The sequence below is a fragment of the Canis lupus genome, chromosome 28, assembly GCF_011100685.1.
Source record: "Canis lupus familiaris isolate Mischka breed German Shepherd chromosome 28, alternate assembly UU_Cfam_GSD_1.0, whole genome shotgun sequence".
NCBI classification, from domain to species: Eukaryota; Metazoa; Chordata; class Mammalia; order Carnivora; family Canidae; genus Canis; species Canis lupus.
The window spans coordinates 27,489,481-27,514,521 of NC_049249.1; the positions used below are offsets into that span (position 1 = coordinate 27,489,481).

The 25,041-nt window shown below is 47.7% G+C and overlaps 1 protein-coding gene and 1 long non-coding RNA gene across 2 annotated transcripts; one reads left to right on the forward strand and one right to left on the reverse strand.

The window, feature by feature from the left end:
• Positions 1–821: 821 nt before the first annotated feature.
• PNLIPRP2 (pancreatic lipase related protein 2) lies at positions 822–22,378 on the forward strand. Its single transcript, XM_038578899.1, has 13 exons — positions 822–1,020; positions 1,303–1,354; positions 4,373–4,527; positions 5,956–6,081; positions 7,832–7,966; positions 8,957–9,068; positions 10,493–10,612; positions 11,774–11,893; positions 14,827–14,945; positions 17,046–17,175; positions 18,738–18,849; positions 19,748–19,915; positions 22,258–22,378. The coding sequence occupies exons 2-13, from the start codon at positions 1,303–1,305 to the stop codon at positions 22,319–22,321; spliced, it is 1,413 nt and encodes a 470-aa protein (XP_038434827.1). The 5' UTR covers positions 822–1,020; the 3' UTR covers positions 22,322–22,378.
• LOC106557924 lies at positions 3,128–9,094 on the reverse strand. Its single transcript, XR_005380649.1, has 4 exons — positions 8,990–9,094; positions 6,701–6,809; positions 5,332–5,476; positions 3,128–4,936 (listed from the first exon to the last, which is right to left on the reverse strand). It is a non-coding gene; the product is annotated as an uncharacterized LOC106557924 (long non-coding RNA).
• Positions 22,379–25,041: the final 2,663 nt, after the last annotated feature.

The window sequence follows — 25,041 nt, forward strand, 5'->3', positions numbered from 1 at the left end:
GGGTGGCTCAGCAGTTTAGGGCCACCTTCAGCCCAGGGTGTGATCCTGGAGACCCAGGATCGAGTCCCACTTTGGGCTCCCTGCATGGAGCATGCTTCTCCCTCTGCCTGTGTCTCTGCCTCTCTCTCTCTCTGTCTCTCTGGGTCTCTCATGAATAAATAAATAAAATCTTAAAAAAAAAAAAAAGCGTTGTGGGAGGGCACCTGGGTGGCTCAGTGGTTGAGCATCTGCCTTCAGTTCAGGGCATGATCCCAGGGTCCTGGGATCAAGTCCCACATCAGGCTCCCTGCGAGGAGCCTGCTTCTCCCTCTGCCTATATCTCTCTGCCTTTCTCTGTGTCTCTCATGAATAAATAAATAAATAGAATCTTAAAAAAAAATGGGTTGTGGGAAAGAAGCAAAAATGTAAGGTGCACATACTATCTAAGCAATTCTAGAACAGGTCAAACTAACCCATGGTGACAGAAACCAAAGCACTGCTGGGGACCGTGATGGTAAAAGATCATGAGAGAAACTGCTGGCTGCTGGAAGTGTCCCATATGTTGATCTAGGGCATATACACACATTTGTCAAAACCCATTACACTGTACTTTAAACTTAAGATTCGTGCACTGTGGTATATCTAAATTATATGTCAATTAAAAAAAAAAATGACAGGGCGGCACCTGGCTCCTCACCCAAGTCCTCCTCTTAGCAGTGAAGCCAGTGACCTTCTTATCTCCAGGTCAAGGTACAGTTGGCAGAGCTCAGAAATGGTCTTAAGATAGACCGTTTCTAAACAAAGCTATCATTCGAGTAGTGTTCGTTTTAGTCTTTTGAGCTCCTTGGTCATATGGCTGAGCAGGCGGTACGTGTTTATGCACTTATGTTATGTGTTTGTGGTAACCTACGTTCCGAGCACGCATGTGCAGAGCCTGGCTAGCCTCCCCATTCTCTCCTCGAGGAGGGCAAAGGATAGGGCCTGCGTATAAAAGCCGCAGCCAACCCGCTGGGCTCAGAGACGAAGCTCCAGTGCTGCACAGTAAGTCATGGTCCCTGTGGGGACAGGGAGCTGGCGGGGGGCACTGCAGTGGGGAGACCCAGAGACGGGGGCGGGGGGCTCAGACGGGTGCCCTGTGTGTGTGTGTGCACACGTGCACACGTGCGGAGGCCTCAGCCTTGGGGGGAGCTCGGGGAGCCCAGGCGCTGGGCTTTGGTTTCACACGCTGTGCTCCAGGGCCCCTTGCCCTGCCCCGCTCTGCTACCGCGGCCTGGGAGCAGTGCACAGGGGTGTCCGTGCGAGTCCCTGTTTTCATCCACGTAGATGCTGCCTTCCTGGACCGTCGGCCTTCTCCTGCTGGCCACAGTAGTCAGAGGTGAGGATGCTGTCACCATCTTTTTAAAAAAAAAAAAAAAAAAGTTTTATTTGGGCAGCCCGGGTGGCTCAGCGGTTTAGCGCTGCCATCAGCCCAGGGCCTGATCCTGGGGTCCCAGGATCGAGTCTCACGTCGGGCTCCCTCCATAGTGCCTGCTTCTCCCTCTGTGTCTCTGCCTCTCTCTCTCTCTCTGTGTATGTCTCATGAATAAATAAAATCTTTAAAAAATATATTTTATTTATTGATTCATGAGAGATACAGAGAGAGGCAGAGACACAGGCAGAGGGAGAAGCAGGCCCCATGCGGGGAGCCTGATGCGGGGCTCTATCCCAGGACCCTGAGATCACACCCTGGGCTGAAGGCAGACGCTCAACCCCTGAGCCACCCTGGCGTCCTGCTGTCACCATCCCTTTGAGGAGAAAGTGACTGTGCCTGGGTTGGCCTTTGGGTAAGGCGGTTAGAGACATTTTCACCATTATTACCATCACCATAAATAACAGCATCACCATTATTTCAAGAAAAACAACAATTGCCATCATTCAGGGAGTGCTGGCTCTGCGGCAACATGCTTGACACGGGTGATCCCAGGGAATCCTCCTGCAAAGGCTCTAGGGGCGGTGAGGCCGGTGGCAGAGGTGGCAGCAGCTGGGGCCAGGGGAGCGGGAGGCAGTTGTGGCAGACCCCTCACACCCAGTCCCTCCCCCCCCCCCCCCCCCGAGGAGACAGGAGCATGTCAGCAGACTCATGTCACATAGACATGTCCCCTGACAGCTCCCCTGCTGCCAGGCCTGCCAAAGGAGCCCACCCTCCTGCCCACGGCCCCCACCTTCTCTCCTCACAGGGTCTCTGTCTCCCCAGCTCCGATCGGTCCCTCTCTGGCCTCTGTCCAGATTCAGACACAGATACCAGGGTGTACTTGTCCTGGAACAGAAAATGCCTCCCTTGCCGCCACAGCCCCCTGGAGTCCCCAGCCTGCTCACTCCCGGTCACCCCCACTTCCACAGAGGTGTGCCTCACAGGTGCATGCAGCGCCTCTCTCCCTCTCTGCCTCGCCTCCTCCCATCAGCAGGACCCCTCACTGCCTGGCTCGGCTCCCCAAACCCTGCTGGAGCTTGCTTCCCTCAAGAGCAGACACGGCCTCCTCCTCGGGTCCCTGCTGAGGCTTCCTTCTGCATCCAGACTCCTCCCCCTGTCCCCTTGGCTTGTCCCCAGGCCCCCTCTGGGCCTTCCCTTCCATCCCAGCCATGGAGCGAGACCTGGCTCCCAACAGCAGAATCTGGGGTGGATGCGGCTGCATCTCAGGCCTTTCTGACCCCTCTGGTCTCCTTTGCTGATTTACTGCCTCCTCCTGCCCCAGACTTGGGCAGCCCCCAAAAGTCACTCCCGGGCACCTCCTCCTCTTCCTTCTCTGTCGTCAGGCTTCCCCCTTGCCTCGCCTCCGGCCTGGCTGCTCACCCTCCTGAAGCCCAGGGCCTCCCACCATGCCTCAAACTCACTTGTCCCATACAAGGCTCAGAAGCCACCTCCTACCCCCATCTCCCCACCTGTGCCTTAATTTCCACTGTCATCGGAGGTCAGGATGCCTGTGACCTACCTCCCCAGGCTCACTGGCCCTGCACTGTCCCATGCCATACCCCCCCCCCCACGCCCATCACAGGCCCTCCCTCCTCTGAGCCACCTACAGGAGGCTCCACACCACTCACCAGCTTCACGCCCTCCAGCACTTCCCCGTCTCCCCCTAACAGCCCAGGTGTGGTAACCTGGCCCCCAAGCCCCTGCATTTGCCACCAGAGGCAAGCATCATTTTCATCTTTTGTCTTTCCAGTGTGAATTTCACTCCATCATTACTCCTTCCCTGTTAGATTTCCTCTCTCTCTCTCTCTCTCTCTCTCTCTCTTTTTCAGGGCAGGGTTTAATCTGATCTGTCTCCATATCTCCTCAGCACCTAGCTATCCTAGCTATGTTCCCAATTAAACTTTACAGGTTTAAATCCTGGCTTCACCACTGGCTGTGACCTCGAGCTACTTGCTCTGTCTCTCTATGCCTTGGTTTCCTCATCTGTAAAATGGGTGTAATAATACAAACTCCTTACTCGTGGGGCTGTTTTGAGTCTTAAATGGGATAATCCTGGTAAAGTGCTAGCATGCTATCTGGCACACAGGAAACAAGTGTTAACTCTTACCAGCTTTTCAATGAATGGTCAACATTTGGCAACACCAGTTTAGGAGGTGAGGAAGCCTAGAAGAGAGACCCATTGCAATCCCCCAGATGCGATTATGTCATCCTCAGTGACAATTCATTGTGGAAATGTTCGTGTTGTAGATTAGAGAAAGGCCGGGCACTTATGGTCACTTGGGTCCATCGGCTAGTTGCATGTACTGATGCAAAAATAAATCATCTCTGTTCTTTAAAAATCTACCTTTCCAAAGAACAACAGGGAAAATCTGAAATGGCAGAGAATAATTTGGGGCAAAAGTGTGTGCAAAAGGGTGACATGAAGTTATGTGAACTGGGCAGCTACCCACGAATGCATGGCCGGTAGTTGATGTAATGGAGAGAGGAAGGTGACTCAAGAAGTACCGTGTCACAGATATCACACCTGATAAATACCTGATGCTTGATGAATATACATCCAAGGCCATCTGGGAGTTTCCTGGAAGAAGTAGTTTTAAGGCAGAAGGGTCCCAGGAATTCTCAGTGATTCCCCCACAGGTGGGATGATAAGGGTCAAACAGCATTACGCATGCTATTCCCAGCACCCCACCCTAGATCCTCTGAATCAGAACCTCTGAGGGAGGAGCCTGGGGACAATGGTGTACATGACACACAGTCACTCCCAGCCCCCAGGTGACTCCCTATAACCAGGAAGTTTGGGGAACAATGACTGGCAAAGATGAAGACCAGCGTTGGCCATAGCCAGCCCGGGCTCATCCTGAAGAATCCTCTTGTGTAGTTGAGAATACAGTGCTCTTTTCCAGAACCCCACGAGTGCCCTGTTGGTTGCTCTTCCTGCCCCAGGAAAGGAGATCTGTTATGGACATCTTGGCTGCTTTCCCGATGACAAACCATGGAGTGGGACCCTTCAGCGGCCTTTCAAGTTATTTCCCTGGAATCCCAAGGACATCAACACTCGCTTTCTTCTGTACACAAATGAGAATCCCAACAACTTCCAAGTAAGTGTGGGACGGAAACGCCGTAAGGTGGGCAGATGTGGGCGCCCATGTTGGACCCTTCACATGGTTGTCTAAGGAAAAATGCACTGCCTTGAAACTTTGCAGGTGATGCTTCCCCACCAATGTTAGACCCGCAGCCATCCTAGCTCTCAGGATCATAAACCATTATGCACATGTAATGAAATCTATGGACGCCCAAACCAGAAACTAACACATTCACACACACTTGTGCATAGAACCTCAGGAGCTTCCCTGCATCAGCAGCCTGTTCCTGGGAAAGCAGCATTTATGGAGAAGCCCAGGCCTGGTGTTCCCTGGGAGGGTCTGTCTTCTTTCTGCACCAGGCAGTGGAAGGAGAGAAGCCCCTCAGTTGGGTAGAGGTGTGGAAGTATAAATCCTTCCTGAGGGGCTAGAAGACAGACGGGGAAGAAGGAATGCTTAGCCACAAAAGACAAAAGGTGGGGACCATGGGAGCACCCTTTAGTTCCCAGAGGGCCTGCTAGGTGGAAGCAGGACCGGCTGTCTGCAGGTGGTTAGAAGTGACAAGGAGAACTTGCTCAGAATCGAAGCAGCTCACAGCTCCAGTCAAAGTTCAGAGCCAGGTGTCTATCTATAGGCCCCTGAGGTCACTCACAGTGGGGCCCTAGGGGACCAGCACCCCACTCTGAGCTTCCAGCGGGGCATCTGCTTAGACATAGCTATTGTGCTGTTTTAATGAGATTCTTCTTCATGGAATCTTGCCTAGGGGGTCTGGTGGGAGGGGACTAGCAGGCATTTGGAAATCTGTTCTTAAGTTTTCAAGACCTTGAGATGCCCCTCAGGGCTCCACGGAGCTGAACCTCGCCTTCAAGCCCGGTACTTCTGGGTGCATGAGTTCTTCATCTTTTCGGGGCCAGAGATCTCTTCAGCATCTGGGGAAGCCTAAGGGCCCGTTCTCCGGATGATGTTTCTAAATGCATAAAGTAAAACACGTAAGATTACAAAGGACACCAATTGTATTGAAAAACAGTTATCAGAACATTTAAAAAGATAAATACGTGCTACAGTAATCTATGTGCTGCTTTACTATCTCACTAAACAAGATTTAGCAGTTGGTCTAACAACTGCTGCAATCTTAAATAGTGATGAGTATAAATTATTTTAAGGTATCTATTAACAACAGCGACGTGCCATGAAACTGTGAGTGGTATAAGGCTACTGTGGTTTGTTGCCTAGCTTCATAATTAACAGAAATGCTAGATTTCAATTAGGGGTTAATGAAAACAGGAAGTCCATGACCTTGGGCATTATGAATTTTGTCCTCCAACCTCAGGTCAGGAAGGCCTGCTCCAGCCCGATCCAATTTCAGTCTTACTGGATGGAGCTGGCTCTAACAGTCCATGGCTTGGAAAGGCCAACATTCAAATTCATGTTTTGTAATTAAACCAGCTGATCACTGCCACTGATCTAGACACCATTGAGGCTTCAAACTTCCAACTGGACCGCAAGACACGCTTCATCATCCACGGCTTCATAGACAAGGGGGAGGAGAACTGGCTGTCTGACATGTGCAAGGTAGGGGCAAACCCCCGGCATCTAGCCCTCTAGCACCCAGCACCCAGATTCAAACACCGCAGCCCCGTATCCCTGAGGCTGGGAAAGGAGACACCCAAGGAGAGAAGTGATCTTCCCAAAACCACCAAGGAAAGCCTAGGTTCTCAAGGCATCTGTGGTCAAGTTCTCCCAAACCAACAACTTCTAGCCAACCAGCTCTTGAGGCTGAAAAAAAAAAAAAAAAAAAAAAACAGATTCTAATCAGAAAGTCCCAGAGGTGGAAACTATAGCAAATTACCTGACATTTGTCTTGGATGGTTTATGTAAAACCCCTGAGTGACAGGAAAGTGCTTAAATTTAACTTCTAGAGCTTTGCTATCCAATAGAACATTCTGTGCTGATGGGAATGTTCTGTATCTGCACTGTCCAAATCAGGAGCCACTAGTCACCTGTGCTTAATGAACACTTGCAATGTGGCTAGTGTGACCACAGAGCTGAATTCTAAATTTCATTTAATTTTAATTAGTTTTGAATAGCCACCCATGGCTAGTGGCTACAATACTAGACAATACAGCTCTAAAGTTATCATGAATATTAGTAATGAATTATTATTTATAACATCCATTTCTAGAGCACTTACCATGAACCTGACACCGTGCAGGTAGAGTGAGGAAGGTATAGCTATGTTCCCATTTTATAGATGAGCAAACTAAGGCACAAAGAAGTTCAGTACTTGCCCAACGTTGAATCTGGAGGTGGAATGAAAAACCAGGTCTTCTGTCCATAAAACACCACGATGCTGTGTGTCTGCAGATTTAACCTGGAGGAGGTGCCCGGGGGCCATGGCTTTTTGGGCCTTAGTCTGAACAGGGACCAACCTCAACAGCTTCTCTCCAAGGGCTCTCTTCTTTTCTTGGAATTGGGTGTTTGCACATGCCCCCTGAGCCCCAGAAGGAAACTGTGTAAACCTGGACATGGAAGAGTCAGGTATACGCCACCCAACATGATGCCCGGGTCTCTAGCTAATGCCTTCCCCTCTCGAACCAAGTCTCAGTCCAGGGCACCCCCAAATGAACAAAGTGTATGGAGTGGCCCTATCTGACATCTGATCCCCTACTCCCTACCCCCGCCCTTACGCCAAGGGACCAGTATCTCTGCTTGGGCAGCAGACTGTGGTCACAGGCCCGGGTGTAAAAGATGTGCATATCTGAGAGGGTCCTATCTTATTTCAGTCTAAATTTTATCTGATTAAACGTGTCCCTTAATACCTTAGATCTCCCACCAAAGCATTGTTGGGAACATAAAAGCAACATACCCAGGGCTTCAACCCTCCAGCATTTGTGTTCGATTTGGGTCATATGGTTTCAGCTCAACTCTGTTTTAGCTCCGAAGCAGAGATAACAGATAAGTAAACAAATGGGTGTGGCTGCCTTCCAATAAAACTTTATCTATAAAAGCAGGTAGATTTGGCCCTACTGCAATAGTTTGCTAACTAACCCCTCATCTAGTAAGTGAACTTTTTGATCTGGCTGTGTCACATCTGTGAGACCTCAGGCTCAAGTCATTTAATCCATTCTGGGCCTCAGTTTCCACATTTGTTAAGTGCGGATAAGCACACTCAATCAATAGTGACGTGGTGAAAGTTTGGACAAGTACAAGGAATATTAGAGTTCTGGCACAATCTAGGTGCTCCATGGGTATGAATTCCTATCTTTGGAGTGTACAGTCTGTGGCTGTTAATAAATTGGTTTCTCTCTCTTGTCTTCCCCAGAAAATGTTTAAAGTGGAGAAGGTGAATTGCATCTGTGTGGACTGGAAACGTGGGGCAAAGACACGATATTCCCAAGCTATCCAGAACATTCGGGTTGTGGGAGCACAAATAGCTTTCTTCATACAACAGCTGTCGGTAAAACCCTGCGTGGGCCACATCCTGTGGGTAGCAGGCAGAAAAGGGGCTACCCAAGCACCACTCCCTTGTACCTAAGAGGCAGCCTAAGCCTCCCTGGGCTGGGGCCAGGCGGGAAGCCCAAGAAGGGCCTTCCTAATGTGAAGTTGCACCTCTCTTCCCTCCTGGATTGTCCCAAAGACTCCTACTTATGGGGCCTGAGTCAAACTAACCTCTTTGAGCCCCAGTTTCCCCTTTGGAAAGAAAGTCTCTCCTGCAGGCTATTCTGGGAGTTCCAGAGGAGTCTTCTTTCTCAGCCCAGGAGGAAAGGCCCCTTACAGCCTTCTGGAAGGTCTATTCTGGAGAATCCCAGAGCCAGGCCCACTACCCACGCTCTCCCAGACAGGCCCAACCCCAGCCGGGGACCAGGTCCCCCCCACCCCTGCGGGGTGTGGGTGGCTGAAGGCAGCGCAAGGGTCCCATCCCCTCCAGGCAGCCTGCAGTTGACGCGGTGGCCGCTGGTCAGCACTGTTGCCCCGCGCACCGCCCGCGCAGGCTGCGGACCGGGTCGCGCGATCCCGGGAATCGGCTCCTCCCCAGTTCCAGGGGACTCCTCCCTGGAGTCGGCTCCTCCCGAGTTCCGCGCCCCCGCGGCTCCCGCGCCCCTCCCGCGCCCTCCGGGCCCCCCGCGGGCCGCGGCACCCCCCCCGCCCCCCCGCGCCCCCCCCGCGCCTCCTGCGCCCCCACGGCCTCGCGCCCCCCCGCGGCCCCCCGCGCCCTCCGCGCACCCCCCGCGCCCCCTGCACCCCCGCGCTCCCCCGCGCCCCCCGCGCCTCCTGCGCTCCCACGGCCTCGCGCCCCCCTGTGGCCCCCCGCGCCCTCCGCGCCCCCGCGCCCCCTGCACCCCCGCGGCCCCCCGCGCCTCCTGCGCCCCCACGGCCCCGCGCCCCCCGCGCCCCCGCGCCCCCGCGCCCCCGCGCCGGCGGGACCTGACGCGCCACCCGTCCGCAGACCGAGCTGGGCTACCGCCCGGAGGACGCGCACCTGATCGGCCACAGCCTGGGCGCGCACGCGGCGGCAGAGGCGGGCAGGAGGCTGGGCGGCCGCGTGGGCAGGATCACAGGTGCGCGGCGCCGCCCGGCCGGTGCGGGTGCGGGAGAGGCGGGCGGGCCCCCAGGTGCAGCCTGCAGGGGGTGCCCCACTTGAATCCGAAAGGAGTCGTCCCTGTATTCATGCGTATTCGAAAACACCTGATTGCAAATAAAAATACGTTTATTTTTTTAAAGGAAAATACAACTGGCATATTAGGCACATGACTTCGGGTTATTACTGCAAGAGTAAAATAATAATAATAATAATAATAATAATAATAATAATAAACTGAGGTTTTTAAATTGAGTCATCAGCTCCACAAGTATGTATGCTGTGCCATGCACAAGCAGAGAATGAAAAGTGGTCACCTGAAAACTGCCACATTGGAGGTGCTCAGTAAATACTGAATAAATGAATAAATTACTTGGCAAGATGAACGCACACAAGCCACAGACAACTATTTATTTTGTGCGGGCAAATCAACATGTGGCTTTGGCAAACAGTTCAATTTAACATGTAATGAATGTCTCCTTTGCTCAGGGCTCTGTGCTGGCATCGGGTGAGGGATACGGGGATTGTAGTTCATATTTCTATAAAATTTTTCAGTTTGCAAAGTCCCTTCTCTTCCATCTTTTCATGGGGGTTTCATCATAACCCTGTAGGAGAGGTGGTTGTTATTCCCACCTTCTGGACAAGGAAACTGAAACTCAGCGAGGACAGGTATTTGACCTTGATCGAAACCAGGGCTAAATACAGGTGCCCGAGTCCTGGGTGCCCTGCTGCTTCCACCCTCTGTGTCTCCTCAAAGATGAAGTGGGCACAGCTCCTTTCAAGAGACCCACAGTCTAGTCCAGGAGGCAGACCATAAAGGAGGCAAGTAAAATTCAGAGTCGAATTAATCAAACACAGAATAATCCTATACAATGGGGATGGCGTGGACTGAGGAAGGAGAGGCTAAGTTTTCCCTGAGGAGGTGGTGTTTGAGCCTGGTCTTGGAGAGAACAGATTTATTAGGGGAGGGTATGGGAAGGTGAGCAGCAGACTGGGGATAGCATAAGCAGCCAGAGGGGACCAGCAGTGTGGGGCCTGGGGCCTGGGGACTGGCTGGACCTGGGTGAGGTCAGGGAGCTTGCAGTCTTGGAGAGCAGTGGCCAAATAGTAACACATGAGGGGGAAAAGGACAAAGGAAGTGAAGGAGCCAGGGGTCACCTAGATCCTGCTAGAAGTCAAACACTGGGGTCTTCTGGAGGTTTGTGGATAGTGACCCCACTTTTAGCCTTTCCATGTTACCTTCTCTCTCCTAAGCAGACCAGGAGCTACAGATCCAATTTCCCAAGTCACGCTGCTGAGATCTGGGACTCTTTGCCCAGGAATCCCCATGGATCTTGTGGATAAAGAGTTTAGATCCTAGTTTGTCTTAGAGTGTGGCCTAACTACCCACCTGCCCGATTTCAGGACTGGATCCAGCACAGCCATGCTTCCAAGGCACACCTGAGGAGGTTCGACTGGACCCGTCTGATGCCATGTTTGTGGATGTGATTCACACGGATTGTGCTCCCATAATCCCCTTCCTAGGTGAGTTCCCCACCTTACCTCTTGGTGACCAGCTGTAACTGAGGAGAGTGGGTCCAGGTGCATCCCACACACATACTACAAGGAGGATATGCAAAAAGGCGCACCTTCCGAATACCTTGGGCACCAAGCAGTCCTGGGTGCCAGCCAGGACAGTGCCTGTGGTATCAGCCGCTACCACCCCAGGTAGAACCAGAAGCTCTTCTACAGCCTGAAAGGCTGTCACTAGTTTTCAAATCTTGCATCCTTTCCAGTCTGCCCATATCCAAAGATAGATGTGTCCTTATTGACCTTTGACCTGTACTTGCAAAATGCAAAAGTTAATTTTTGAATTTTTTTTTTTTTTACTTCTTTTGTCAAAGCTCTGGCTGCAGTTTGTTTTATTGGATATTAAATATATCCTGTTGTCTGGTTCTTCTAAGTCAATGTTCTTTTCTTCGTTATTTTCTTATACAACCACTCGTGAAACATGCCAATAGAAAAATGTTTTTAATGATAATTATATCAGTCATTGAGTATCTACTATGTGCTGCTTTGAACCTTTTGCACACATTAGCTCATTAATCCTAACAACCCTAAAAGTGGGTATTATTATTATTACAATTTCACTGCCGAGGGAACTGCCCAACATTACGGAGTCTATAAGTAGAACCAGGTTGTGATCACAGGTCTGCGTGCTTCAAAAACCAAAACTCCTACCCTTGTACTGGGTTCTCAAGATAGCAATATAACGGAATGTGGTCTCAATATAATGATATAACATAGAAGTCAAAATTTTTGAATGAATATAGTAATAAAACTTGCACCAGTCCTGGTGTGTATCTGCAGGTACATAGTGGTGTCAGGGCATGTCAGGACCGTTCAGGGTCTCCCCACGTCAGACCGACACACATACACATACAAATATACATGTGTGCATGCTCACCCAGAGCCTACCTTCCCCCCATTTCTCCTCCTGTGTGCTCTCCTCCCTTCTTGTCTTGTCACGTGCCCATTTCTGAGCACTCTCTGCAGAGCCACAGACACGGTACAGTGGCTCTGCCGAGAAGAGAATTTGCCAAGAGGGTTCTCGATGTGGTTGAAAGGAGTCGAATGCTGTCTGTGACCACAACCTAACAATGGGACCGCTCACCTCCCTGATCATCTCCACTTACAATATTTCAGGTTTTGGAATGAGCCAAAAGGTGGGTCATCTGGATTTCTATCCAAATGGAGGAAAGCAAATGCCTGGATGTCAGAAGAATGCCCTTTCAACCATCATTGACATAAATGGCATATGGGAAGGTAGGTGAGTTAGGGAGGCAAGACAGCGGCTGCTCCACTTGGGGAGAAACAGTGCGTGGTGTGTGCCAGGTATTTCCCCGACAATGTCATGAGGTCTTTGCTTTGATCAGTCCCATTTTACAGACAAGGACACTGGGTCAGTAAAGTTATAAAACTTGCCCAAGGCTACCCGAGATTTAAGCCCAATTTCTAGCTGCAGACCCCCGATCTCGTGCCCCATCCTGCACCATCTCCCCCTTGTCAGGATGCTGAGGCATGACAGGACCAGTCCACCGGCAAAGACCCAGCTTGGGCTTTGACCCTCTGTCTTCTGTGCTTGCTCCCTGAATGACTGCTGGGCGTAAGCAAAGATCTGAAGGGTTAGACGTTCTTGCCATTTACTGTGGTATTTCAAGTTCTAGGCACAGAAAGGAGCTGAGCTGGTAGGGAGACAGAGGCGGAGGTGCAGAACATGTTCTGTGGGTTTGGGGAGAGTGAGCTGGAAGCAGGAGGACCTAGGCTCTGAGGGATGCACCTTGTGTGGACTTCCGTTCGTGTGAGAGGGTGGGCTCAGTGCCCCCAGTATGAAGTGACCCTTGACATCATCTGTGATAGCTGCCTTTGTTCTGACCTTTGGTTGTTCCTGTCCACCCCACCACCACCCTGCCCTGCAAGACCGGGCTTCACTGTCCTCCCTGAGAGTGGAGGCTTCGAGTCTGATTGTTTCATTTTAGTCCTTACTTGTCTGAGCTGAGAGTTCTCCGAAGCCAGGGCCTCCCAGACACACCGAAGTCTAGCCCAAAGCAAGCAATCCAGTCCATTACACAAAGCTCAGTGACCTTCGGTGTCATTTTTATATTTCATATGCTGAGGTTAAAAAGTAGGGTTGCGGGGCACCCGGGTGGCTCAGCAGATGAGCATCTGCCTTTGGCTCAAGTCGGGATCCTGGGGTCCTGGGATCAAGTCCCACATCAGGCTCTTGCAAGGAGTCTGCTTTTCCCTCTGCCTGTGTCTCTGTCTCTCATGAATAAATAAAACCTTTAAAAAAACAAATAAATAGGGATGCCTGGATGGCTCAGTGGTTGAGCATCTGCCTTTGGCTCAGAGCATGATCCTGGGGTCCTGGGATCAAGTCCTGAATCAGACTCCCACACAGAGAGTCTGCTTCTCCCTCTGCCTGTGTCTCTGCTCCTCTCTCTCTCTCTCATAAATAAATAAATAAAATGTTTATAAATAAATAAATAAATAAATAGCAGGTTGCTAAAGCCACAGCCAATATCCACTGGCAGTAAGTGGGGCTTTAACCTCCTCTGGGCTCTGCACCAGGTAACTCCAGGGAAGACGCAGCTTCTCCGCCCCCTGAGAGACCACCAGAGTCACAATAAGGGCTGCCCCTTCCCAGCAGTGACGAGCAGGGTACACATAATAGGTGCCAGGTTTAATTTAAAAGGCAATTGAGAGTGAACAAGCCCATGACACTGGAGTGTGTACCTATTGTGTGGAGCTCCGAGTTACCCAGGCGCTGAGCAGAGGAACAATTAAATCCGCTTGCTCCTCTGTGATGGGATCGCAGGGCAGAAGTGTTGGATGAAAGAAACAATTAAGTTTGAAACAGGTCCTCCTGTTGTCTGGTAATGAGCGTTGGTGTGGGACACATGGAACCAGCTTCTGCAGGAAGTTTCTGGGCCATGGGGCAGGTGGAGCCCAGAACTGTGGGGAAGTAATCCCACCGCTGCTTCCCTGGAGCAAAGGGAAATGTGCCTTTCTCCCTGGGCAGTGGGTGCCTTTCTCCCACCAGAGCCCACCAGAGCCCCAGCCCCAAAGTGACCTCCAGGTATGTCTGATGTTGCTGCAGATCACTTTTTAGCAAGTTTGGTACCCAGTAGCTAGAGAAGTGAAAAAATAATTTTCCAAACAAAAAGACTTTGGTTTCAAGAAAAAGATGGTAAATAAAATGCAGTGATAGGGTGGCTGGAGGCCACAGTAATCATACTGTCCGATGCTTTTACCTTGTGCCTGGAAGAGTAGGAAAGAAGTTCTCAGCCTGGGGCCAAAGCCACAAATAAGCCTGCTTCGCTCCAAAGGCCTGTCCCGTGTGTGCCGTTCACAAACTGAGGCCTAGCCTCAGAATACAACCCACAACAGTGTGTAATTGGCTTTTAAAAGTGGGAATTTTAAAAGTGGGAATGAGGGGCCCTGGGTGGCTCAGTCAGTTAAGGGTCTGCCTTTGGCTCAGGGCATTATCCCAGGGTCCTGGGATCGAGTCCTGCACTGGGCTCCCCGCAGGGACCCTGCTTCTCCCTCTGCCTGTGTCTCTCTGCCTCTCTCTGTGTCTCTCATGAATAAATAAATAAATAAAATCTTTAATAAAAAAGTGGGAATTTACTGCTATCATTTAAGCATAGAAAGATTTTCATGTGAAAGTCAAGACACTGGCTTCTCACGAAAATTCAGAACAAATAATCTGGGCCTTCACCATGCAATGACTGGGCCATGTAGGATCCCTTTAAAGTCTATTGCTATCCTCTCTCTCTCTCTCACTCTCTGCATAGACATTCCTCACTGCCCCCTGCATGGCCCCCAGCCCTCATCATCCCTTTACATTACATACCATCCTCAGAGGATTGTACAAATGTGCTCATTAGCACCTGTCACTCTCCAACACTTGCCGGCCCTTGAGCTGGACCTTCCCAGCAAGTGGACACAGTATAGGGGAGAGGAAAAACCACTCTGGCCAACCACCACTACTAAACACGTCCCCAGATTTTCTACTCTCCCCTAAGTCTGCCAAAGTGTCAGGCACCGAAATTCCAAATTGTGCCCTGACACCCATCTGTGAAATGTGCAGGGTGAGGGGTGCGGGAAGGGGAGAGGATTCCTCATTCAGGCAGGATGGTTCAGCCTTCAGAAGTAAAATGCCTCCTGTGAGCTCCCGTGCCCTTTGCTTCCCCCAGGAGCCCGAGACTTTGTGGCTTGCAATCACCTAAGAAGCTACAAGTATTACTCGAGCAGCATCTTGAGCCCCGATGGCTTCCTGGGCTACCCGTGTGCCTCTTACCATGAGTTTCAGGAGGTAGGTCACCCCAGGGCTGGGGGAAGATGCTGGTGGCCCTGTTGATGGTAGGGATTTTGTCCCTATGGCTTGGAACAGAGAAGAGCTCTAGCCTCATGACTAAAGGGAGGAGGTACTGCACATGCCGAGCCTCATAGAGCCTTCTCCTGGAAGCAGGGTGGGTAGGAGGGGACCTGACTACTAGGCCTTCCCTAGATCTCAATTTTTTATTCTGGAAAATTCCTAATCTACACAGGAGTTGAAAATTCCTAATCTACAAGAGTACATGAATACCTGTCCACCCATCACCTACACACACCGATTGTTAACATTTGAATGTGTGTATATGTATAGTTTTCTTCTAAATTATGTGAAAGCAAACTCAAGACTTTACTCATAAATATGTTCATCTCCTGAGAACAAGACCATTCTATAGAACAATATTCAAGAAATTTAACACTGATATACTAATATTTTCTAATACATAGTTCATATTCAAACTTCTCCAAATATCCAAATAATGTCCTCTAGCTGTCTTTCTTTTTCTTTCTTTCATTCTCCCTCCTTCCCTCTCCCCTCCCTTTCTTCTCCTCTCTCCCTCTCTCCTTCTCTTTCTTTCTTCTCTTCTTCTTCTTGAATTGCATTTTTTCCCTTTCCTTTAATTTCTTTCTTTTTCTCTTCTTTTTTTTTTTTTTTTTTTTAAGAGAGCAAGCATGAGCAGGCAAGGAGGGACAGAGGGAGAGGGAGAGAGAATCTTAAGCAGGCTCCACCTCCGAGCCAGAGCCCTATGCGGGGTCAATCACATGACCCTGAGATCATGACCTGGGCTAAAACCAAGAGTCACTCAACTGACTGAGCCCCTTTTTGAGTCTCCATTAATCTAGAACAGCTCCAATCTTTCATTGGCCATCCAAGACAGTTATGAGACATTGACAGTTATATTCCAGACCAAGTGTCTGCTAGAATATTCCACAATCTGAATTTGTCTGGTTATTTCTTCATGATTTACTGGGTGTTATTGAGTCCTCAGTGCACGGCAACCAGAGGCATTGGCATTCATTTAGTGGCACATCATCTTAATACTTGATGACTTACAGTTTGATTACTTGTTTAAGATTTAAAAAAAAAAAAATCTACCCAATTTATCCATTATGGAAGTCCCATTTCCCCTTAGTGATCTATGAGGGGATATTGTTCCCCAACAACAAACCAGTGTGAAAGGTTGAGCTTTTTGCCTGAATTAGTTAGTATGTTGGGGTTGCAAAAGTTTGAAGTTTCAAAATATTTTTTTTCAAAAGTAAAAATAAAAATACATCTATACTCACATGTTTCCTTTCAAAACTGATTTTGACCTTAACGTTTTTGGGTTGAACTAAGATCCAAAGGATATCATGTTCAATCCCCAGGGTCTGTGAGTATTCACTGTGTAGCCTTGACCATCCTAGGTATTGTTAGGGTGTGGATAATAATATACACAGCCTCCCGTACTTGTCTTGTGCTTTCCAAATTGCAAAATAGCTCTGCACACCGTGGAAGATGGATGTGAGCAAAGAACAGAAGACCAGTGCCATGGTAGCATAAAATGTTGGTCTGATCTGAACAGAACAAACCACATCCTCCAGACTCAACGAATGAACTACCATTTGGGGAACATCAAAGAGGGATCAATTATATAATTCACAGCAAAGTGTAGATGGTCCCAGACCTTCTCTTCCTCTGCTCTTTTGAAATAACTTACATGTCCCATTTATTCCTCTTAGAAGATGTCTTGCATTTCCCTTCCATATTGTAGCATTATTGCTTCCTGGATAGGACTTTTTTTACTCAACTATACTCCAAGTTTTCTGGGTATTTCTTTGGGGACACAACAGGGCTTCATACAGTTCCCTGCATGACTCTGAGGATGAAGACATGGATATATGGGTAGATGAATGCATGCATGTCAGTGGAGGGTGGGAGAATGGATGGATGGATGAGAGGATGGTTGGATGGATGAGAGGATGCATGGGAGATGGATAGGTGCATGGGTAGATTAATAGGATGGAAAGATGAATTATTTGCTTAATTGATTGAATCACTCAAAGCCTACTCCTAGCAAGCAAATTATGTTTTTTTCACTAGGATAGCTGTTTCCCTTGCCCAGCTGAAGGATGTCCCCAAATGGGGCACTATGCTGACCGATTTCAGAGGAATACCAGTGCTGTGGGACAAACCTTTTTCCTGAACACAGGAGACAGCGGTAACTTTACTTGTAAGTTTCCATTTTACTCCTTTAAAACCTCTTGCAAGTAATTTGGAAGGTGTTATCAGCCGAATTAGTCAGGACGCCTGGCAACGGACAACACCAACCAGCTTAGATGTAATAGAAGGACATTATCTAACCAACAATCCTGATCAGTAGAGTGAAGTACAATGATGATTGGCACAGGCTGGTCCTATGTTCACCCACCCCGGTGGCAGGAAGGATGAATCCATTAACGGGAAGAGAGGGTCGCATGAGGCAAAGTCACTGTAAGTCAAGAGGTCACACCTGTGATTATCTGTCCTACTAGTTCCCCGACACCATCGTGCATGCATATGTGCACCTGTGCGTACACACACACGCCGTTTGTGTTGTTATTTTGCCCCGCTTCTTACCAACAAAGTACAAGTTGGTAAAATCATCAAGATTCATTTGTCATAAGTAATAGTATATGGTGGCTGAATAGAAGAGTGTTATTTTTCAAGGAAGTTATAAATTTAAAAAAGTATATATATAGCACTTTACAAAACACTTTTCACATGTAGTATCTCATGTAATCCTCACAATACTTACGATAGAAGATAACAGTTTGGAGTAACTATAACATCTGGATATGCAGATGTGGATCCGGATGCATCTGGATATGCATATATGCATATTCCTTCAACCCAGTCACCCCACTTCTCAGACATACCTTAGGACAATGCTTGCATAAGAAGATGTGCTCAAGGATGTGCACTGCAGCATTGTTTTTAATACCAAAAGTTTAGTGAGGAGAACCCTAGATGCCCACAAATTGGTAAATAACCAATAACCAATAAAAGGCAAGGGGATAGTTCCATGTACTGAAGAAAGAAATCCTCTAAAGCATAGTAAATGAAAAGACAAGAGGCAGAAACCCCACATATCAATACATTACAGTGTGTGTTAGTCAGGGTCCCGATGGACAGAGAACTCATCAGAGTGGTTCAAATGAAGAGACTTTATTGAAAGATCTACTTTGAGAGGTGTGGGCAGGGTTAAAGGAACAAACAAGGAATGCTGAGGCACCCAGAATCTGGTGGTTGTGGGGCTCCTGGAATGGCATGCTATCATAGAGGGGGTAGTTATTGCCAGACATTTGGTACTGGAACCAGGGAGGCACCAGGGGAGCAGGAGAGATGGTCCTGCCCCTTTCATCTTGCCTTCTGATCTCCTGTGCACATCTCTTATCAGCTGAACTCAATTTAATGCCAGTGGCAAGATCCCTGGTGGGGGTAGCATTCCAGAACACAGCAGGACAGAGAGAGGTGGTAAATCAGTCTGGGGTGGGGGGGGGTGGGGGTGGAGACAATAGAGAATAACAGCGCGTCATATTTGTGGAAGGGGAAAAAAGCCTTGGATATTCTTTTATAAACTTATCTGTATATGTATGAATGCTCTGAGAAAGCTCCAGATTAGGGTTTCTCTACCTCAGTACTAGCGACATTTCAGACTGGGGATTCAGAGCTAGGAACAAGAATGCTTCCATGGGATGATTTTTTTTTTTCAACAAAGTGAGTTAATTGAACTGATTATGTGTCTTTGGACAGGTTGGAGATACAGGGTATCGGTCACACTGGCTGGAAAAAAGAAAACGAGTGGGTACTTTAGGATTGCCTTGTATGGAAGTAATGCAAACTCAAAACAATATGAAATTTTCAAGTAAGTTTGACAGTAAAGTGAAATGGTCATACTTTTCATACTCATAATATTCATAATAGAGTATTCCTAAGAATTGGGTATAAAAACGCTTTATAAATCTAGCCATCTATTCTGGAGAAGCACCGAATTCTAGAATGTCAGAGCCGGAGGAAATTCTAAGCCGATCATCCCATTTTACAGATGAGAAGAGTGAAGCCCAGAGGGGGAATTCACTATTTAAAATCAGATATTTGCTAACTTCTTTTGGAATGTCAGTCATCACTTTCTGACTTGGGTTTTATAGATATCAAATTCTCCTTTCGCAAGGCATGTTTATGTAGCAACTCCCCCCCACACACATGCACTCTCCACCCTCACCCCAACACTTGCACACCTAGCTTCTTATTGCTGCGGTAGCCTCAGCACCTAGCTTCTACTGGGCATATGCGGTGCTTGGTAAATATGTGCCAGATGAATACATAAGTGTGCTATAAAATAATATTCTTTTTTTTTACTAACTTTTACAGAATGCTTTTCATGTTAAGTTTAAGTTCTTTCACAACTCTCTATTCTCCATATGAAATCCTAACAGAAGACTTCTGAAGCCACATGCATCCTTAAAATAAGACATTATATTGATTAGTCTTGTAGTGTAACTATAAGGTTAACATGGCTCCCCAAATATTTGATTTCCCCTAAGGACAAACTAAGACTAGAATTCTACAGTCCTATATTTTTTTGAAGACGTGTTCTTCACAAATACATTTGTGTTTTGGCAGCCCCTGAATGTATACAGAGTCATTCAAGGTATTAGCAGAAAAAAAACAATGACAGCCATTATTTGGAGAAACAATAGATTATTATCATCCTGCGTATTCATATATCCAGCTGATATAACATTTTATGTCTGCACTTTCAGAGGATCCCTCCAACCACATGCAATTCATATGCGTAACATTGATGTGGACCTCAATGTTGGAAAAATCCAGAAGGTTAAGTTCCTCTGGAACAACCATGTGATAAATCTTTTCCGGCCCAAGCTGGGGGCTTCACAAATCACAGTGCAAAGCGGTGAAAATGGGACCAAGTGCGTATCTCTTATTCCACCTACGTCTCACTGTCTGTATTTACCTATTAATCTATCTACACTTCCATCTAACCATCCAGTCACCCACTTACCCAACTACAATGTAACTATCTACCCAACCATACATCCGTCCCTTTCTGTCCATCCACCTAACCACTCACCTATCCATGTACCCATTAGCCATCTATCCAATCTTCTGGCCATCCAGCCATTATCTACCCAACTATTCATCTCAACTCCCCATCTATCCAACTGATTCACTTTGAAAAATCAAATATCATTTTCCTTAAGCCAAATTGAACTTGGTAGGAGCAAGGCATCGGTTAGTTATAAGGCATAGATTTGAGAAACAGGCAAACATGAGGCTGTTTTCTCTCAAACAATGAGGAAAACACCTGAGCAGAATTGGTAATCACTAAGTTAATTCCAGTTGAGGAGCAATTACTGACATAAACTGGTTTGTTTAGAGACTGTTTCATGAAAATGATAGGAACTGCATTGAGATCTAGTTCACAGGGGCATTCTCTTCTCATTCAAGGTAGGGGCTGGGAGAGGATATAACTGTTATTTAAAATACTGAAAGAAAGAAGGCCACCTTCAAGGAAGATCATCATAAAATAACAGGCTGTTAGGGTCTGAAGGAAACTTAGCTATCACCCCTCAACTGCTCTCATTTTAAGATGACGAAAGCAAGATACAGAGAGCCATGCAACTTGTCTAAGTCCACACAGGGAAGCTAGAAAGAATACTGGACCCCAAAATGTTCAAAAACATAGACCAAGACCATGCTGAGCCTCATCACTTAACTGTGCTGGCTGTTAATAATGTTAATAATAAGCCCGATTCCTCTGCGTGTGTTTGGAAGGATCAGATATCACTCTGGCTGTGCCCTTCCTTTGTATACTCAAGAGCAGAACACAAGCATAAAGGGCAGCTCAGACTTGGACCCAGATTTTCTAATAGTCAGTCTGGTCCTCTTGCCATGATGCCAGCTTCTCACAGCCAGATGTGGAGCTAAAGCTCTGTCAGACCTGGTGGTGGAATGCATGGTGGAGCAGTCCGGATTCCATAGTAGTGAGGTGGGGGTTGGGTAGAGTTATGGTTTTCAAGTATAGTAGAGTCCACACACGACAGATCGCAAGGACCACAGTCATCCCCTCACATAAGAGATCCCTCGTCAAGGAGCTACATCCTGAAGTTGAACCCTGAGGAAGGCAGGCATGGTCAACCATCCTCATTTATCTAGAGACACCTCCAAGGCAGCAGGAGGCCAGAAGTGCCCTGCATCTCATGGCTGGTTGCCTCTGAGGAGTGACAACCCTTCCCAATCTTTTTTTTTTCCACATCTTTATTGAGATAGCGTTCCCATACCACATAATTCACCCATGTAAAGTATGTACTTCCATGACTTTCAGCAGATTCACAGAGCTGTACAATCATCACCGCAATCAATTTTTGAACATAGCGTTACACAAGAAGGAAACCCCACACCCATTGGCCATCGCCCACTAATCTCCCTATCCCGTTACCCAGCCCTAGGCAACCACTAGTGTACTTTCTATCTCTGTAGGTTTTCCTGATCTGGACATTCTTCACACACAGAATCATGTAACATATATATAGTCGTTCACGACTGGCTCCATTCACAGCACGTCTCTTAGGCTTTGCCATATTGTAGCCTGTATCATTCTTTTTTATTCATTCCTTTTTATTGCCAAGTAATATTATACAGGTAGGCCACATTTTAATTATCCATTCATCAGCTGACAGATATTTGGGCTGTTTCCATTTGGGGGCTGTTATGATACTCTTGCTTATATACTAATTTTCGTGTGGACATACGTTTTCCTTCCTCTTGTGTATATAGGAGCAGAATCACTAGAATCTCATATGAGAACTCTCGGTTTAACTTTTAGAAGAACGGCCAGATTGTTTTCCAGAGTGGCTGCCACATTTTAGGTTCCCAGAAGCAGTGTACAAAGTATATTTGTGACCTTGACTCTCTAGGGAAAGTCCCCTCGGGGCAGGCGGGGTGCCCCTGGGAATGCAACGCCAGGCCCAGAGCTGCAGGCCCATCAGAGCCTCTCTTGGTTTGAAAAAAATAAAAATCCCTGGTCTGACAGAGCTGATTCACTGTCAGCTCATTAAAAAGCCACAGGAGAGGAGGATATTCTTTGAGTGGTTTTGCTTAGAGAGAATCCACTTGAACTCCACTGGGTGTCGCAGAGCCTTTTGGTCAAAGGGATCTGAATTCCAGGGAGCTGGCTACCTGCTGTTTGCTTCTCTGAGGTCACATTTCCATAAGCACATGAGTCTCATGCTGAAAATGTTTTCCTCCACAGGTATAATTTTTGTAGCAGTGACATGGTGCGAGAAGATGTTTTACAGTCTCTTTACCCATGTTAAAAAATAGGGTCCTCTTGTATCTTTGCCGTAATAAATTTTTCAATGCCTTCAGTTTAACGTTGAGGTGTTCATTTGACATTCTCCACGTTCTGGGGTCACATTTCAGAAATGATTGGTGGGACTGGAACCACATGTGACCAGAGGTAATGCCTTGAAAGCTCCCACTGGCCCTCCCCTGCCACCGTCTCTCTCTTTCGGGGCACATTATGTGGCCCCTTCTAACGTATTTTATTTCCTTAGACAATGAATTTCTATCCTATTTGATAGGGTCATCACTGCTTCCACGTGTCACCCACCCAACTTTTCACATACTAGGGTAAGAAGCTGACTCCATACAAGAACAGCCTATAGCAGGACAAACTCAGAGCAATTATTATTTAGATTAAAACCTGCCTATGCGGGTGCCTGGGTGGTTCAGTGGTTGAGGGTCTGCCTTCAACTCAGGGCATGATCCCTGGGTCCTGGGATCAAATTCGACATCGGGCTCCCCACAGGGAGCCTGCTTCTCCCTCTGCCTATGTCTCTGCCTCTCTCTCAGTATCTCTTGTGAATAAATAAATAAGATCTTTAAAATATATAAATACATTTTTTTTAAAAAACCTGCCTGTGGTGTGAAGGAAGAGAGGCTTAAAAAAATGAATAAATACATGCACATGGTACAAAATGCAAAAGATCCGGAAGAGGATTCTTACACAAGGCATATGTCTGTCCACCTTCACCCTTCAAGTCTTTGCTCCCTCTTCCTGGAGACAACCAGAGTTGTTTTTCTTTTTTTCCCCAAAAATATTCAACATGTGCACACACATGTTCCTATCTCACACATCCAGCCCCAGCCCCACTCCCGACCTTTTTATTTCAAACAAATGGTAGCACACAATGGGTACCATTCTCACTTTGCTTTTTGCAGTATCAATAAATTGGACATTATATACTCTAATGGTACAGAAAGAGCCTCTTCATTCTTCCTACAGCTTTGTGGTTTCCACCGAGGGATGCATGTGGTGTGGTTGTTTCTGCTGATGGGTGTATTAAGTGTTTTCCAGAATTTTCCCATAATGAATATTCATGCCACAGTAATCCTTTATGATCATCTTGCATTATCTAGATTTGCTCAGTAAATGTTTAGATATATTTCCTTTGGTCAGGGTGGCCAGGTTGCCCTCTGTTGCCAATGTACCAACTTACACCCCCCCCAACACCACAGTCAGCTGACCCATGTTAAATGGCCAACCTTGTAGGAAAGCCAAATCCTGGTATTTCATGTGGTTCCTTCTGACGGGGGCGCTTTGCACTCTTACCAGCATGATGAATTGTCTAACAATTTTTGAATTGGGGAGATTAAGGTGCCGTTCCTTAAATTGTAATTTGTATTTGTTTTACCATGAATGAGAGTGACCATCTTTTCAGTGTTTAATGGCTCTTTGTCTTTCTCTGTAAATTGTCCAAGTCATTTGCCAATTGTAGGCATTTTTTTTTCATATAATTCTTTACTTTAAAGAGCACTTTAAAATTAAGAAAATTGGAATATTCTGGGGCGCCTGGGTGGCTCAGCAGTCAAGCATCTGCCTTCAGCTCAGGGTATGATCCTGGGTCCTGGGATCGAGTTCTGTATCGGGCTCCTCGAGGAGCCTGCTTCTCCCTCTGCCTGTGTCTCTGCCTCATTCTCTCTCTCTCTCTCTCTCTCTGTGTCTCTTGAGAATAAAATCTTTTTTTTTAATTGAAATATTATGTCAGATGCAAATATTTTTTCCCAGGTTATCCTTCTCACTGGGAGGAAATGGTAAGTCAAGTGAAGGGCCTGGGTGCCAACCTGGACTTGGCTCCTACATGGAAGGTTCTGCAGGTACCATCATCCAAGGGGCTGCCCAGAGGGATTGAACCACCTGAACTCACACTAGGTTAAGGCCAGGAGGTGCAGCCAGGCCCAGGTCTCCAGCTTTCCCTCCCATGCCTGGTCGGTATGGTCTTTTTAGGCCACTGAGCAAATGGAGTAGGTGCCCAGATCTTGGGAGTCTTGGTGCCTCTCCAGGCAGAGCAGTGGGGGCCCGTGTGGAGCACAGCCCTTCTGGCCTGGCCTTCTGCCCACATGTGGCCTCCCACACCCCCTGGCCAGCCTGCCCACTTATTCCTGGGGCCTTGCAAGAGGAAGGCTGGTGACAGGTAGCACATGTTACTTTCGGGGCCTGAAGCGTGGTGCTACGGGGTACACCAGCTGGACAGGACTTGGGGTATTTACTGTTCAATTCTTAGAATCCAGAAACGGCTTCAGATAGCAGTTCTGGGAATGACTTTGTAACAGAGCATTGCAGGTGATTCATTCCAAAATTCCGAGAATGAGGGTGGAAGGAACTCCTCCTCCCCTTTACGGGGATGCCTCAAACTTGCAGCAGAACAGCAGTGCCTGAGCTCAACACCTAGTGGTTTTTCTTTATTAGCCTTTTCTCTTGGTATTTTCTACATTCTTTTCTTGAGACCCTATCCAGCAATCTTGCCCTAGTATAGTGAAACAGTCCATATGGGGGATCTACAAGGCTCCCTAGGTCTCAATAAAGCTGCAAATTATAGAGCAGAGGTTCTCAGCCCTGGCTGCATATCAGAACTGACCTGGTAGCTTTATTTATTATTTTTTAAAGATTTTATTTATTCATGAGAGACACAGAGAGAGAGAGGCAGAGACACAGGCAGAGGGAGAAGCAGGCTCCATGCAGGGAGCCCGATGT